The sequence below is a fragment of the Aptenodytes patagonicus genome, chromosome 1, assembly GCF_965638725.1.
Source record: "Aptenodytes patagonicus chromosome 1, bAptPat1.pri.cur, whole genome shotgun sequence".
In the NCBI taxonomy this organism is placed as follows: Eukaryota; Metazoa; Chordata; class Aves; order Sphenisciformes; family Spheniscidae; genus Aptenodytes; species Aptenodytes patagonicus.
The window spans coordinates 16,974,356-16,991,455 of record NC_134949.1 but is presented as its reverse complement, the minus strand read 5'-3'; the positions used below and the strand labels follow the sequence as shown (position 1 = coordinate 16,991,455).

At 43.8% G+C, this 17,100-nt stretch overlaps 1 protein-coding gene across 6 annotated transcripts in view; it reads left to right on the top strand.

Annotated features, from left to right (window-relative positions):
- CELSR1 (cadherin EGF LAG seven-pass G-type receptor 1) overlaps positions 1 to 17,100 on the top strand; it is a 179,480-nt gene that overhangs the window by 70,184 nt on the left and 92,196 nt on the right. For all 6 annotated transcript variants that reach the window (XM_076328940.1, XM_076328944.1, XM_076328959.1 and 3 more), the window contains exon 2: positions 1,046 to 1,684. In XM_076328940.1, coding sequence (XP_076185055.1) covers positions 1,046 to 1,684 — 639 coding nt within the window. The remainder of the gene's footprint in view (positions 1 to 1,045; positions 1,685 to 17,100) is intronic.

The window sequence follows — 17,100 nt, the reverse complement described above, 5'->3', positions numbered from 1 at the left end:
TTATTTACACTATGAGATCTTTGAGAAGGAATATTTCCTATCAGAAGCCAGTCTTGATCTCTCCTGGGATTTCTAGATGCTGCTATAATACTAACCATATTTTCTGCAATGCAATCTGTATTTTCTTAATCAGTCCTTAATGTTAGCAAGGAGACAGAATTAAACTAAGTAGTTTGGTTTTAGTGATGATGCAACTTCCCATTCCATGCTCACAATGAATTTGGATTAATTGTAGCACTCACTGTGTCATAGTTATGTTTCATAATGATAGAATGCTCTAGACTCTGTCCATTCACAGTACTACTGTAAGCTTCATGGTGTACTGAGATTTTACAGTGGCATCTCTCAGTCCAGTGTCAGGTATTAGTGCTATATTTATATAATTATGGGTTTTGTTGCAGAACATCCACAGCAATATCCGAAATGCTTTAAAGGAAGGGTAAAATGGAAGAGTTTTTAAATGTCTGCTTTTCTGGTGAGGAATGAAGAAGTTCAGGTGTTCAAATGTGAAGACGTTTCCTTAGATGACTTTTATCTAAAGCTCTGGTCACAATTCTCTGTCTGTGCATAGTTCTGGCTCCTTAAGCCTGAGACGACGCCTGGAGAAGATAATTTTGGTGTTGTGCTGTGAAAAGCAGCAGCTTCCCAGCACCACTTATAGACTAGCAGTGATGTGTATGAAGATCCATTCAGTCGCTATCATGAGAGGCCCCTTCCCCTTCCCCTTGGCCATCCTAGGGCTCTCAGGCTGTCCGTTTGCTCATTGGCCCTGGCAGTTGCTTGCCTGGGATGTTCTCCAGGTGTTCTGGGCTCTTCAAGATGTCTCTGGTCCTTTGAGTTGCAATCCTTAGGAGATTTTGTTTTGTTTTCCTGAGTAAAGGCATTGATAATCACTGTAGAAGGTTGATACATTTCCCTCTCCCATCCCAGTGCCCTGAAATGCCTCGCATGTCTGTTTTATTTCCAGGAGGCTGTGGGAGCCTCCTTGTCCTTAGGTTGAAGCCTGCTCTCTGACGTCGCTGTTATCTTTCTCTCTTCCCTTCAGATGGTGTCCACAGTGTCACGGCAGTCTGCACCCTGCGCGTCACCATCATCACAGACGACATGCTCACCAACAGTATCACGGTGCGGCTGGAGAACATGTCCCAGGAGAGGTTCCTTTCTCCCCTCCTGTCCCTGTTCGTGGAGGGGGTGGCGACAGTGCTCTCTACCGCCAAGGATGGCATCTTTGTTTTCAACATCCAAAATGACACAGACGTCAGCTCCAATATACTGAACGTGACCTTCTCGGCTTTGCTCCCCGGTGGCATTCGAAACAAGTTCTTCCCCTCCGAGGACCTGCAGGAGCAGATCTACCTCAACAGGACCCTGCTGACCATGATTTCCACGCAGAGGGTGCTGCCCTTTGATGATAACATCTGCTTGCGTGAGCCCTGTGAGAACTACATGAAGTGCGTCTCTGTCCTGAAGTTTGACAGCTCGGCCCCGTTCATCAGCTCCAACACTGTCCTGTTCCGCCCCATCCACCCCATCAATGGGCTGCGGTGCCGATGCCCCCCAGGCTTCACGGGCGACTACTGTGAGACGGAAATTGACCTCTGCTACTCCAACCCCTGCGGGAGCAATGGGCTGTGCCGGAGCCGAGAAGGGGGCTACACTTGTGAATGCTATGAGGACTACACTGGTATGTGTTTATCTTATCTTTGACCCACGATTTATAGGTTAGACCATAAGCCAGGCCAGCTCTGTGTCAAGCTGAAATTGCTGACATTCTTAGTCAAAGGGAGAAAAACTCCTGGTGCTGCCTTCTGGTCGGGAGAAGGCTTGTGAGTGTTACACATCATGTAGGGTAAGTCCCGTGTCACTTAGGGTAAGTCCTGTATCTTAGTGCACACATGGTGGTAGGAACCATGCATTGCTCCAGGCCATGCAGGGGGCCAACAGCTGCTGAAGCAGCTCACATTGTGTGAGTTTCTTCTCAAAATGCTTTATGCAAACATATTCCTTTTATCTGGAAGGAAAAAGGTGGGACCATCCCCTGGTTCATGGTTTTGCGTGTTAACGCCTTCCTGGCCCCTTAGCAGTCCCCTTGTACCAGGGTATGGTGGGGGTGCGCGGCCTCGGCAGGAGGTCGTCAATGCTTGGTTGTCAACAAGCGCAGAGCATGAGGATGGTTCATGGTCCCAAGAAACTGCAATAATACACATTTACGGGAAGTACTGAAAGTCAGCTCCAGTTTGTATAGAATCATAGAATCATTAAGGTTGGAAAAGACCTCTAAGATCATCGAGTCCAACCGTCGACCCAACACCACCATGCCCACTAAACCATGTCCTTAAGTGCCTCATCTACTCATCTTTTAAATACTTCCAGGGATGGTGACTCAACCACTTCCCTGGGCAGCCTGTTCCAATGTTTCACCACTCTTTCAGTGAAGAAATTTTTCCTCATGTCCAATCTAAACCTCCCCTGGCGCAACTTGAGGCCATTTCCTCCTGTCCTATCGCTTGTTACTTGGGAGAAGAGACCGACACCCACCTCGCTACAACCTCCTTTCAGGGAGTTGTAGAGAGCGATGAGGTCTCCCCTCAGCCTCCTTTTCTCCAGGCTAAACAACCCCAGTTCCCTCAGCTGCTCCTCATCAGACTTGTTCTCCAGACCCTTCACCAGCCTCGTTGCCCTTCTCTGGACACGCTCCAGCACCTCAATGTCCTTCTTGTAGTGAGGGGCCCAAAACTGAACACAGGATTCGAGGTGCGGCCTCACCAGTGCCGAGTACAGGGGCACGATCACTTCCCTACTCCTGCTGGCCACACTATTTCTGATACAGGCCAGGATGCCATTGGCCTTCTTGGCCGCCTGGGCACACTGCCGGCTCATGTTCAGCCGGCTGTCAACCAGCACCCCCAGGTCCTTTTCCGACCGGCAGCTTTCCAGCCACTCTTCCCCAAGCCTGTAGCGTTGCATGGGGTTGTTGTGGCCGAAGTGCAGGACCCGGCACTTGGCCTTGTTGAACCTCATACAGTTGGCCTCGGCCCATCGATCCAGCCTGTCCAGGTCCCTCTGCAGAGCCTTCCTGCCCTCGAGCAGATCAACGCTCCCGCCCAACTTGGTGTCGTCTGCAAACTTACTGAGGGTGCACTCAATCCCCTCATCCAGATCATCAATAAAGATATTAAACAAGACCGGCCCCAAAACTGAGCCCTGGGGAACACCGCTCGTGACCGGCCACCAACTGGATGTAACTCCATTCACCACAACTCTCTGGGCCCGGCCGTCCAGCCAGGGTTTTACCCAGCGCGGAGTACACCTGTCTAAGCCATGAGCCACCAGCTTCTTTAGGAGAATGCTGTGGGAGATGGTGTCAAAGGCCTTACTGAAGTCCAGGTAGACCACATCCACAGCCTCTCCCTCATCCACTAGGCGGGTCACCTGGTCATAGAAGGAGATCAGGTTGGTCAAGCAGGACCTGCCTTTCATGAACCCGTGCTGGCTGGGCCTGATCCCCTGGTTGTCCCGCTCATGCCTTGTGAGCGCCCTCAAGATGAACCGCTCCAGAATCTTCCCCGGCACCGAGGTCAGGCTGACAGGCCTGTAGTTCCCCGGATCCTCCTTCCGGCCCTTCTTGTAGATGGGCGTCACATTGGCAAGCCTCCAGTCGTCCGGGACCTCCCCCGTTAACCAGGACTGCTGATAAATGATGGAGAGTGGCTTGGCGAGCTCCTCCGCCAGCTCTCTCAGCACTCTCGGGTGGATCCCATCCGGCCCCATAGACTTGTGAGCGTCCAGGTGGCGTAGCAGGTCATTGACGGCTTCCTCTTGGATTATGGGGGTTCATCCTGCTCGCCATCCCTGTCTTCCAGCTCGGGGGGCCGAGTACCCTGAGGATAACTGGTCTGCCTGTTAAAGACTGAGGCAAAGGCGGCATTAAGTACCTCAGCCTTTTCCTCATCCTCGGTGACAATGTTCCCCCCTGCATCCAATAAAGGATGGAGATTCTCCTTGGCTCTCTTCTTGTCATTAGTATATTTGTAAAAACATTTTTTGTTGTCTTTAATGACAGCGTCCAGATTGCGTTCTAGCTGGGCTTTTGCCTTTCTCATTTCCTCTCTGCACGACCTAATGAGATCCCTGTACTCTTCTTGAGTCGCCTGCCCCTTCTTCCACAAGCGGTAAACTCTCCTTTTTTTCCTGAGTCCCAGCAAGAGCTCCCCGTTCAGCCAGGCCGTTTGTCTTCCCCGCCCGTTCTTCTTACGGCGTACAGGGACAGCCTGCTCCTGCGCCTTTAAGACTTCCTTCTTGAAGAACGTCCAGCCTTCCTGGACCCCTTTGCCCTTCAGGACTGTCTCCCAAGGGACTCTCTCAACCAGCGTCCTGAACAGGCCAAAGTCTGCCCTCTGGAAGTCCATGGTTGCGGTTTTGCTGGCCCCCCTCCTCACTTCACCGAGAATCGAGAATTCTACCATTTCATGGTCGCTAAGCCCAAGACGGCCTCCGACCACCACATCTCCCACCAGTCCTTCTCTGTTAGTAAACAGCAGGTCGAGCGAGGCACCTCCCCTGGTAGGCTCCCTTACCAGCTGGGTCAGGAAGTTGTCTTCCACACACTCCAGGAACCTCCTAGACTGTTTCCTCTCTGCCGTGTTGTATTTCCAGCAGACATCCGGGAAGTTGAAGTCCCCCATGAGAACAAGGGCTAACGATTGTGAGACTTCTGCCAGCCACTTGTAGAACGCTTCATCCGCCTCTTCATCCTGGTTGGGTGGTCTATAACAGACTCCCAGCAGGATATCTGCCTCGTTGGCCTTCCCCCTCATCCTTACCCATAAACACTCGACCGTATCATCATCACAATCATTGAGTTCTAGACAATCGAAACACTCCCTAACATACAGGGCCACCCCACCGCCTCTCCTTCCTCGCCTGTCCCTTCTGAAGCGTTTATAGCTATCAGTGTATCATATCATCATATACGTCCAGATAAACTCCAGGTAAACATCATATATGTCCAGATAAACTCTCATATATGTCCAGATAAACTCCAGAAGGACGTAGCTGCTTCCAGGCCTGTCTCCAGCAGCCTGCTGAGGAACGTACTTTGCCTCATCATGGACTTCACAGCTAATAAAGATCAAAGTGATGCTTCTCAAATATTCTTGAGAAGTTATGGAAGAATATTAGCTGAATGTTTTCTGGTGCTTCAGTAAAGTCAGTGGGATTATTTATGTTTTGAAACTGCACACGCAGTTAAGCGTTCTGCACTGACGTGCTGCCAGCTGTAATTCATGCTGATGGCTCAGCAATGTCTTCTGTGACCCTCACAAACAAGGGGTGAAGCAGAGGGGGCTGTTCCCAACACTGCCTCTCACTGCTGAAGTTATAAAAAATTGAAAACATAAATTATTTAAGTCTCCGTGTAAAAATATCTAGATGATGTGTATGCCTACTAGGCTGGATCCAGCCCTCTAGGTGGAAGGGTTTTCCTTCACTTCCCGTGGCTTTTGGCTCAGGGCTGTAATTAAAAATGCGACGGTGGAAGGAGCCAGGAGTCAGTGAGCAGGGACATGGCAGCAGCAATTGAGCTGGGCTTTCCCCAGCAAGGGGGAGAGAAGATGCTCCGCAAGATCAGCGCGGGGCTTAGGGCAGCAGGACCTTCCTAAGGAGATGCAGACAAACTTTTTTCCTGACCGGTGAAACCCTGAATAGAGCTGTGAGGTGGTTGGGATATTTGGTCTTTGTTGAGGAGTGATTTTCCTGCCAGGCTTCTCATGAATGACTTCCACAGTGAAATACATTATAAAGTCCATTATCCATTACATATAGCTAATGCAAATTACGTGCAGCATTAGGTATCACAAAATAGTTTTTATGACCAGTTGATTTCATTTAACAGGTTTATGTACTATTATACTGTAAAAAAGAATGGTTAGAAGTAGCAAGTTTCATTAAACAAAGATATGCATATAAATAGAATTAATTTATCCATGTCTTAGGTTTTGAAATGACATGCATTCCTACATCACATTTTGAGGGTGCCTTGCTAGGAATCTTCAGAAAAAAAAGCTAAATACACTTTAAAAATGAAAGAGAATAATCTTATATTAATAATTGATGAACGTATTTAATAATTAACGCTGTAGTCAGAACAGACACAGTACATATTTAGAGGAGAGGCACCATATTATTCATACACAAAGAAAGATTTGATCTGTAACTGTATCTTCAGTGCATAGTTGTTGAGTTAAAAATTAACTGTCTTGCTGCCAGGGTATTAAAGTGATCAGAAGTTAAGGAGTGAGCGCTGCTTATGGCCTTGAGATCTTTAGGTTTCAGAGTTAACTACGCTTCAGTGAAACACTTTATTCTTTGGAAGGACAGTTCGGGTCGTGATCACAGTCAGGTTGGCCAGGGGAAAACACACCCAACCATGATCAAGAGGGCTCTGGAATCCCTTACCTTGTAAATTGATACAAATGTTATTGAATATTTCTGTTTTATTGCTGAATGAATGCAGTAGAAATTTAGTATCTACTCTGTGGTTGGTTTATGTTACATTAGTGCCTTTAGGCTCCACGTTGTATGAGAATGCTTTTTCCATCAAACCTGACACACTTACCCACATATGGTGGTCATCAGTCGGTTGATCTTCATCCCCTTTACATAACGAGGTGGAAAATGTTGTCAACAAGTAATCTATTACCAGAAATATTTTATGAAGATGCATTATTGAATTTTGTCCCCATTTCCCTTAAGAACTTTTATTTTACCTATGATTTTTGTCCTTTCTTTAAATACATTCATATCCATTTGCAAGTTCAGTTTGTAGCAATTAATCATAATACTGTGTTTTCCACTTGTATATAAATATTTATTGTTTACAACGATCCTGATTTTATATCTATTTAATATTTAAACAGCATAGGTTGGTTTCAATAGCAGCAGTGTGTATTGGCTCACAGAACGCAGTGATCGTAAATCGGAATGAGCAGAGAATTGCTAAGGCTGAAAGTTGGGATTCTGGTATTACCGAAATGTTGCCGTGGTATTAACTCAGTGTAGTAACATGCCAGTATGAGGTACTTATGAATCTTTAATTAATTGTAAAAGATGAAATATGAATGGTAATAGTCAATGAAATGCAGCCTGCTCTGGGAGCTCTCATGGTTCAATTTCCCAATTAAGAGCCTATGTAGAAAAATAATTACAAGAAAATACTAAGATCTGTCATCTCTCTGGGGAGATACGCTGCAACTCGATGAGAAATCACTACACAATCACAACCCTGTACTGAATCTATCTGACTGGTCACCTGCTAAAAATATAGCGTTTATTTCCTGTAGAAGATAATTATGTCCTATCTTAATCAGATGGAATTTCCCCCCATTTTTCCACCCCGCTTTGAAGCCCTCCATTTGTTTTGATGTAATTGTTAGTCATTTATACATGATGAAAGTTTCTCTGTCTTCAGGAGTCTTCTGTTACGGGCACAAAGGTAAACTGAGCTTCTACAAGATATTTCTGAAACCTGATCACTGGCTAGTTTGGGGTGTTTTGGAATTAGCTTCACTTCCTGTGGTGTAAGGACACGGGTGAAGAAGGACATATATTTTTAATCATTATTTTTTTTTCAGAATAGCGACCCCTTTAACTTCTTTTCTTTATATACAAATTAGTGTAGAGAAGGGAACAATGTACACATTAACAATCGTGCCATTGATGGCAGGGAGCTATGTGCATGGATAAGGGGTTAAAGGATGTAATTTAAGTTAAGTAAACAAATTCAATGAACTTGAACACTGTGGAAAGCCTGTGTAATTTTTCCAGGTTTATTTCATGTATCTTTGAGCGCTGCAGAAGCAGCTGAGATGAACTATAGGTGAAGGCTTGGACAGAGGTGGAATTGTCCATACTCCCCAGGGGCAAATCCCTGAAGAACAAATGCATCATGTCATCCACACTGGTATTGGAGGCATGGTTGCCACAGCGGTTCCTGAATGATGCCTCCTATAGGATATACCACTGCAGCTATAAGTCGCCACCTTTTTGGGTGTGAATTCCCACAATTCCTGCCCTGCTGTGAGCGGGTGCCTCCTGCCATCGCTGGGTCATCCCGCAGCTCTCGCTGCAGTTCGATGCCCGCGGTCCTTCTGCTCAGCAGCTGCTGCAACCGCTCTCCTCTGTGGTTGTGCTCCCAAAAAGTAAACTGTAATTGTCATAGAACAAAAGCACTTCAAGGGGTAAAAAAAACCCAACCCCTGAAATAAGGAAGAGATTTAATGTTCCCACAGTTCTCCTTAGCACAGGGCATTCTCTCTGTCTCCTTTGCTACCTAACCCCTAGCAAGGAGCAATTTCTGGGGAAAAAGGTCATCAGAGAATTTCCCATATCCTCTGCATCTCTCCTTGTATTTCGCTTCAGAGAGGGGAGAAATCTTAGGTGGTTGTAAATCTTCTAGTAATCAAATACAGCAATTAGAGATCTTTTACGTGTTACACATTTTTCCTCCTAATTTATTTTTGTGATACCATATTGACATGAGGAATCACGATATCTAACTTGGCCGCCATGAATTCTGACTTTGTGTCATGAGAAGGTAATTATAGCTGTTTTCACAGCATCGTGCCAGAAGTCCCTATTCGTATTGTTTAGTAAGTTCTCAGCATTTGGCTTTTGCAAACATAGAGCAGTAAAAGGAAATGTGAAGATTTGCTTCTGTGTTATCTTTACTTATATCCATTCTTCAGACAGTAATTTCCCAGCTCAGACTGATACCAGATTCTCATTCTTCAGGCCAGAGAGATTTATTTGGGAGAATTTCAGCTTTCAAGTAGAGAAACCTGGCAGCCAGAGTAGCTGTAATGAGTGTTTTATCTTGGGCAAGAGGGTCTGAAATTCCACTCTCGGTTACACTTCTGCAGCTCCGCTGGAGCAGTGGGATCACAGGTGTGTAACAGCCAAAATCCTGTGCAGCAAACCTTCATTTGATTCCTTCATGTTCCTTACTGCATCTTTAACTCCTTGTTTAGCTTATGAAAGGCCATGGTTTTGCAACGGCAAGGCTGAACAAATATTATCCTCACAGGGTTGTGGGGCTTTGCCAGCACTTTCAAACAGCCATGACCACGTTTGTCTTTGCTACAAAACACAAAAGAAGAAGGTCTGTCATTCCCAAACACTCCCACAAATGTAGGGATATTGTCTACAGTATGGGACAACTTCGTGGGTCATTTCTCTGATACCTCATTCAAATGTTAAGGCAATGCAGTGAAGGCACTAAAATGTTTTGTATCATTGCTGCCTTAACAGTGTCCCTTAGTCCAGGTCTTCAAAGTTAAGCTGCTGGATTCCAGGTGCATTTATATAATAAACATACAAAAACAGTGGCAAGGTCTAATACTGTTAAAAATAGTATATTCATTTTCAAGAGTTTAATTACATCTATTAGGGCGCTGGGTGATTTGCACCATTTTCAGAATTTAAAGGCTGTACCTTTCCCCATTCGCAAGAGTCTTAACAGTTTTTTATGGAATTTTTCTGCTGATTCTGGATGCAGGAAAAGTCGAGTGCTGACTATCAGCCTTTTAATAACTTTCTTTGTTTCTTGGTGCCTCAGAGGAGTATACCTGGTTCCCTTTCCTTACAGTTTCTGTATGGCAATACCGTGAGAAGGCTCATGTAGTGTGGTTGCACCCCAGTGAAGGTCTGTATAACGTTGCAGGTCTTGAAATTTTTCTTCTTTTTCAGCAGTGCTATGCCATGCTGTTTTGATGTTTGTAGTGAAACTAAGTCTTTGTAACTGCAACACAGTTTCCCTTTGATTGCTGTGGACCTGTTGCTCTCTGCAGCTGAGGTAAGTTTTTCACATCTGATGGAGAGAGAAATGATTGTTTGCTTATAAGATCCTTCCTTATGATTAGTACTCCTTAGTTTTGTTCTCTGCACAGATGTCCCAGTACAGTCTTTTCCATCAGTCTTCAACTTTCTCTGTCTCATCAGCATGAAATTTTTGTGAGGAAAGCCCTCTTCTGCCTTCATTGAATAAGCGAACATCTCCGTTGGTGTAGACATGGCAAGCTGTGTCCCTGTGGTTGGCAGCGGTTGCGTACAGACGGGTACCTCTGTTTCCTCCCAGCCTGTGGCCCCTTCCAAGCCCCCAGGGGCCCGCAGCACTTGGCCGGCTGGCGAGGACCCCGTAAGCAGTTCAGTGGATGGTCCAGAAGCAGAGCCTAACTCCTCCAAACATTTTTCAGAGCATGACTCGTTCAAAAGCTGGAAAAGCCTATCATTTTCTCCTTTTATGATCTTCACCACTCAGCTATGTACTGCGAGACATAGCGTCTCATAAATCTTACTCTCAGTGCTTTGAAGTTTCCACATATGACCACTGCATTTACCCATGCCAAAAAGCAATGAACCCCAGATGTCGTCTCATGAGCTGACTTGGTATCTAAACATATAAGGAACCCATACAACCTATTCTTTGCAATTAGCCATGGATAATAAGTCTTCCATTTGCTCTTGGGCAGTGCATGCTGCATTTGAAGAGCACAGCAGTCACTTGTGATACTTACTTTCCTTCCTCTCCTTTTAGCATGATGTCCATTCTGTGTCATGAATTCCTGAAAATAAGTATTAGTTTTGGATATTCAGATTAAGAGGTATCACCTGGCAAAATTCTTGCTTTTAGGTCTATATATATTGTCAGAGAGCTATGACTTCAGATCATTACAAGCTGTACCTGTACAAACCACTTTTCATCTAAGGATCGCTATGGACTGTGCAAAAGTTACTAACAGCAAAGGAAGCCTCCGAGACACCCCTTTGAGCAAGAGGGTGTTGTCCCCCTCACCAAAGGGATGGGAAGCTGAGGCACAGCATCTTCGCCTCTTCCAGGTCACATAAAAGCAGTCAGTGGCAAGTCCAGAGCAGCTGAAGCAGCTCTTCTGCACCATTCCTGGGCTGCCCACGGCTGGAAACCTGGGGGAGATCCCCGTGAAAGACATTTCTTTCCTGACACAGACTCTCAGCAGAAGCCTGTGTTTAAACACTCACCTGCAGTGTTTAACTCAGAGATTTATTGTGCATGTTGAAATGGGTCCTTGCTTGTTTTTGTGGCAAGGCTCACTGTTAATGCGTGCAGGGATGGGGCCAGCATGCCACATCCCTATGGCTGGACCCAAGTGATGCTGGGTTGGACCTGAGGCTATGGCCCAGATAGCACAACTGCATGACTGCTTGCTCCAGAAGATAACTGAAACAATAAAAACAGAGTAAAGTTACATTTTTATATAACACAGTCAAAAGCTGAAGTCTATTAAACTTTTAAATATTGTCGTGTTTCTGTTGATTATATTCTGTCCATGTCACCAAGTCACAGGAGATGAATGTTGGAAATCTGGAGTTTATATCAGATTCACAGGACTCACTGAAGAGGTGTGCTAACTTCTATAGGTGGATTTTTATCTGGAGGATATGTCCTTCAGCTAATCTTCAAGCTATGCTTACTTGTCAGGATGCAAAAAGCCTTTTCTAATTGGATTACTGTGGTGTATTTGTTGACAGTTTAATTCTCAAACGGTGTAAATGGCCTGCAGCCTTCACATCAATCTGCTATGCCTTTTCCTAAACCCAAGCAAAGAGTTTTATTGCATTACCCTCATCCTGATGTGCATAAACTGGCTACTGTTTAAAGTTTGAAAGTTTTCCCAATCATGTATGAGCCCTCCCTTGCCCCCCACCCCGAGATGCTGCATGTAGGATCTTTGATTCAGCTGTACTGCTGTAAGTGCCGGGGGTTCAGATGCCTCTTCTGGAGCTTCGCGTCTTACCCTCCTTGCCCGTGGAAATACTTGCACTGATCAAAGTCCTCTGCTGTCATGTGGAAACCTAGCTACAGACTTAATGTTGTGTGTGTTCTTTTTAATCAGTTTTAGAATTGTTTGACAAGACTTCTGTTCTTATCAGGTGCTCCCACCGTGCTTTGTAAAAGCAAGCAGCAGATCACACAGCATTATAGTCACTTAGCCCTGGCTTCAGAAGCTACCTTAGAAGTTCGTCTCCAATATACTTATGAGTTCAGCTCTTCCAAACAGTTCAGGGTCTAGGAAATCCTCCTTGCTGATTACAGCTCATCTTTTGCTTCTCCTTGAGATGGCTGTGTGGCTGGCCTGTTCTTCTCTTAATTTACCCACTCCCCTTATTTGTCACCTGCAGAGTTTATTACTGATGATTTTACACTTTCTCTCCCGTTGTTGATAATTTTAAGTAGCATTTAGCTAAAATTCAGCATCCAAAGAACTTGGGCAATAACCTGTTTGAGGATGGTTCCATGCTTACAGTTACATTTTTACACCTACTTGCTATTGATGCCATTGATGTCTGTTAGATTACGTTACAATATGGGGAGAAAGTAGGTTCTTAATTGGGGGCTGTACGGTATGAAGTCAAAGAGCTTGCAGACATGAGAGGCCTGCAAGCGCACACTGCAGCATGACGGCGTTGCTGCTGTTGAACAAGTGCTGCCCCAGCTCTTCTACAATGTAGGTGTTTACTATTGAGCCCTAATGGCCAGGTATAATCATAGGGTCATAGGATGGTTTGGGTTAGAAGGGACCTTTGAAGATCACCTAGTCCAAATCCCCTGCCATGGCTAACATTGGCTTCAGTCTCTTTCATTAAAGTCAAATCTTGTCAAATCCCTGATGTGAAAACAACACATTTGACCCTGAAACCGTGCCAAGCTAAGCTCGTGTTTGCTGTCAGGCAGCTGGCTTTACATGAGCAAGGCAGACTGCTAACCTGGCGTGGGTACCTGCCTACCTCTGGCACCTGACCTCTCCTTCCTTCCTCTTGGCAAGAAAATGTCCTCTGAGTATGACCTTATCGGTTAGTGGTGTTCAATGGGAGAGATACACGTATTGAGCACCTCGGGTTTCCTATTGGCATTCTGGTTAACAACGGACCAGTCTAAATTTAGGATTCCCTTTGCTCTAGCATATGTGAAATCTCTTTTATTGTCTTTAACCTGTTGTACATATATTTCTTTTTGAATGATCTTGCTCCGTCAATTTTCAGCAGTTTTTAAGCTCTTGACTTGTACTCCTGGTTTTACATTGATGAGATTTCTGTTACCACACCTAAATGGGAGTCGCAATTCTCCCAGGCTTTTTGAAAACCTTTGTTATAATGCATTTGCTTATCTTCATTGGTATAACTAAAAAAAAAGTGGAAGGTGGAGCATAATTACATGAAGTGGAGCTATTTGATACTATAATTTTATAGGTACATGTAAAAAAAAAAACCCTCCTCACTGACATAGCTAAATTCCCACACACTGTCATAATTGTGAACATATATATGCATGGCAGAACACTGATCTAAGAGAAACTACACACACTGAGATTTGTTTTAATTAAAATATTTTAAACAGCAGTTTATTAAACAATGGCCAACTTCTCTGTGACCATAGTTTACAACTGTGTTTTTATTAATTTAGCCAAGTTAAGCCTTGTGTAACGTAAGACTTGCGGGTTTTTCTCATAGTTTAATGTCAGAAAGGTTAGCTGGATAAAATTTTAAGCCACACAAATGCGCTCTAATACACCCAAACATACACTTGCTAAGCGTCAAAATAGCCCATATATTAGACTACCCTTTAAGTGGGGTTTTTTGCCAATGGCTAGGTGTCTTGGTTGTTTTTTCCTCACTGAAAACAAATCAGATCGGGAAAAAGGAGAAGAGAAAGGAGGAGTAAAAAAACCCAACAACTTGCCTTTAAGTTATTTGTGGAGAAGATAAAATCATAATGAGATAGTATTTTTTTCAATGTGCGTCATGTTCTGGAAAGCCCCTCACAATGTTCACAGCATATCAGAGGTAAAGGCTAAAAAAAGAAATTCCAGGAAGGCTGGAATTAAATATTTTAGATCTTCCAAAACAAAAAAAGAAAGTTAACTTCCAGGGAACAAGGTAACTGGGCTCCTTTTCTCCTGGCTATAAATACAAAACTGGGAAACAAAACAGGGAAGCCCCCTACAACACTGGGAAACAAAACTAGGAAGCCCCCTTACGATTCAGTAAAACTGAATTATGAAGAACGTATGGGGCTTCTGTACATATTTATAATTCCCAAGTTAGACATTTTTCTTTCCATCAGTAGATAAACAACAGGAAGGTGGCAGGAAGGACGGTTGGGTGCAGAGATGAGGGTATCGGGATAATGTCCTGTTAAGGAGGAAAAAATATAAAGTAGTTTCTTGTGTGTCTGTTCTTTGTGTTGTGATGATTGAAAGTTTCGACAGATGAGCACCAGACTGAGGCACTTGGCCTTGAACATCAAGATAATTGCAGTTCTGCAATACAGTTGTGCCGAGCATGGTGGGAACCACAACTTCATTGTTGTTGCAAATGCTCTTTTGTTTAGAGCATCATGGTTCAGTGCCTGCATCCCAGCCCCTGCTCCTCCTGGGGCAGGTTTTGTTCTGCAACCCGCACTGTACGGTGCTCCCAAATCACAACTTCCCGAGCAGTCATTGGCCTGAATTTTCAGTTTCTAAAGATCAAGATGAAGATACTTCAGGCTGTCTCTCAAATTCTCCATAGCTAAGCATATGAGAGTTATTAAACAGCATTTTCCAATACAATAATTTAAAAGCATATTTTAATTAGATAGGGCCACCCAGGTTCAAGGGGTCATCACACTGATGTGCATATTCTAAGAAACTTTATTATGAAGATGAGTGTCTTATATTAATAATTAAACACAATCTAGATGACACAATAAAGTATATTAACTCTAACAAGACGGTAATCATTTAAAGTGACTTTAAAATGAAACCATATTTTACACAAAGGCTGAATTTTAATCTACTAAACTGTTGTAACAAGAGTTGAGTACAAGTTGTGGAAGCTGGCTGGATTCATTTTTGATGAGTCTGTTTAATTTCTAGTAACTTTTTAAATTCTACCTATTCTGTAGATTTAAAAATACATTGATTTTGAGATTTTCTGTGAGTTGTGTGAGACATTACAATGACTTTTTCAAGAGTCATTAAGAAAAATCAGTTTCCCTGATTAAGTAGCTTTTTGTTTTCAGTTTATGTTTACTGACCTATGTAGGAAATATTTTTGAGACTACCAAAACATAAGATTATGGGATTATCTTTTTAACACTAATCCTTTTAATTTGACAAGCAAAGGGGCATTTTTGATTTTTTCAAAATTTGCCTTCAGTGTATAATAACGGAAATTTGATGAGCATCAGATTGGTTTTGCTAGTTCTATCTACCCTGTCAAGCAAAACCTCTGAATTCCTACGATCTACAATACAGTTATACAGTACTTTTAAGTATAACTTCCTTTTAACCTAGTAATTCTCATATAAAATGAAAATATAAAGCTCTGAAATCCTAGCCTCCTAAGATGTAATTACAATAGTAGATTTACTTTAAGCATGTTTTTCAGTTGCTTTATTAATATTTTATGGCTTCTCTTCAATTATTCTCACTAATTGGCCATTATGCTTCTTTCCACCAGAGTTTCTGGGACAACCTAGGACCTTAAGGAGCATGATTTGGTTTGAGGCCTGCCTGTTTCTAAATGCCATCATTTTTACCATAGCGTTGGATTATGCAGAAGATGTGAGAGTGAGATTTTCCTGTGAAAACTTCTGATTTATGGAAAACACAAAATGCAGGCTCTCGCCAGTCTTCCTTTAATGGAGGTGTGCAGAGTTAGCTGCTTGTGCAGTTAATCCCAGTGGGCTGCTGGGGACCAGGGCAGATGGTTTCTCCTGTGCTTTGTCTCTTGTTCTGAGCCGAAACATCAAGTCTGTAACAGCTACATGGAGAAAATTAAACAGGATCTTAGTGGAATAAGGGCTGGACTCTTCTAAAGAAAACAGTGATGTTTGCCATTGAAAGGGAGACCCTGAACTCCTTTTTCCCATATTCCCGAGCCCTTTTCTTTCTTCCTGTCTTTCTGAGGTCAATTATTTGCAGGTATGTTCCCTTTTTCAACTGCTTCAAGATGTTAACTTGCTGAAAAATAAGTGCTAGACCTTTCCCCTTCCCTACAAATTTGGGAACTGGGAGTTGCAGCCCTTTGGTGTCTTCCTCGGTGGAAAGCAGCTTAGGGAAACAAAGCTGAAAGTGAGCGGGATGCCTGACGGTGCCTGAAAGCATGTCTGGTTTTCCAACTCCTGAGTTCCTGTTGATAAAAGATATTACTGCACACACACCCCTGGCACAGCCACCACGCCTTGCTTGCTTTCCTCATCCACGTAAATAGTTTAATGTCTTTTGAAAAGCTTGGTGTGAGGCCACAACGGCCTGTGGAACAACAGCCTTGGGGAATTAACGGTGCCAGTGGTGGCATTCAGTGCCCAGTAAAAATTGCAACTTTGCCTGATGAAATAGTCTTTTTTGTCATCTCAGCAGAGGCACACTGAGTCTATGAGTGCCCTTTTTCCTTCTCACTGCTGCCCGTGGAAGGAGATGAGAACTAGGCATGGCAGCTCGTTCCCATGCTGAAGTGCCTGCAGGTGCGCAGGGATGCAAATACGGACCAGACTGCAAAGGCTGTCCCTAAGGGAACATGTCCTGCAAGCCGCGGTGCCTGCTCCAGCCTTCAGTTCCTTCCATGTGCCCCTCCTCAAGTAACACTCCTGGAGATGAATCAAGGGGCACAGAGAGCAGAGAAAAAAAAAATAGTATCAGATGTATATATAGTAAATGTAGAGGATGATTGTTTCTCTTAAAAATAAATGGAGGGAGGGATATTCCTCTGTAAATGAGTATAAGTACGTTATGCAGAGATGCGTTTTGTTCTTACACCTCCAGGTTTCTCATTGGTTTTAAGGTGGGATTTTAGGGAAGAGATTTATTCCAAGTAAGACATAATGCAAATTGCAGACACAATGGCATAACCGAATTTGGGTTTTATCTTTGACATCTACAGTAATGTTTTCCCCCTACTAAATATATCCAGAGATAAAGCTTAGGCTTTTGAAAATGAAAGGCACTGCTTCATCACCATATCTTATCCCAAATAAGTGCGATTTGCATTATGATAAATTGTCTTACATATAAACCTGCCACAGAA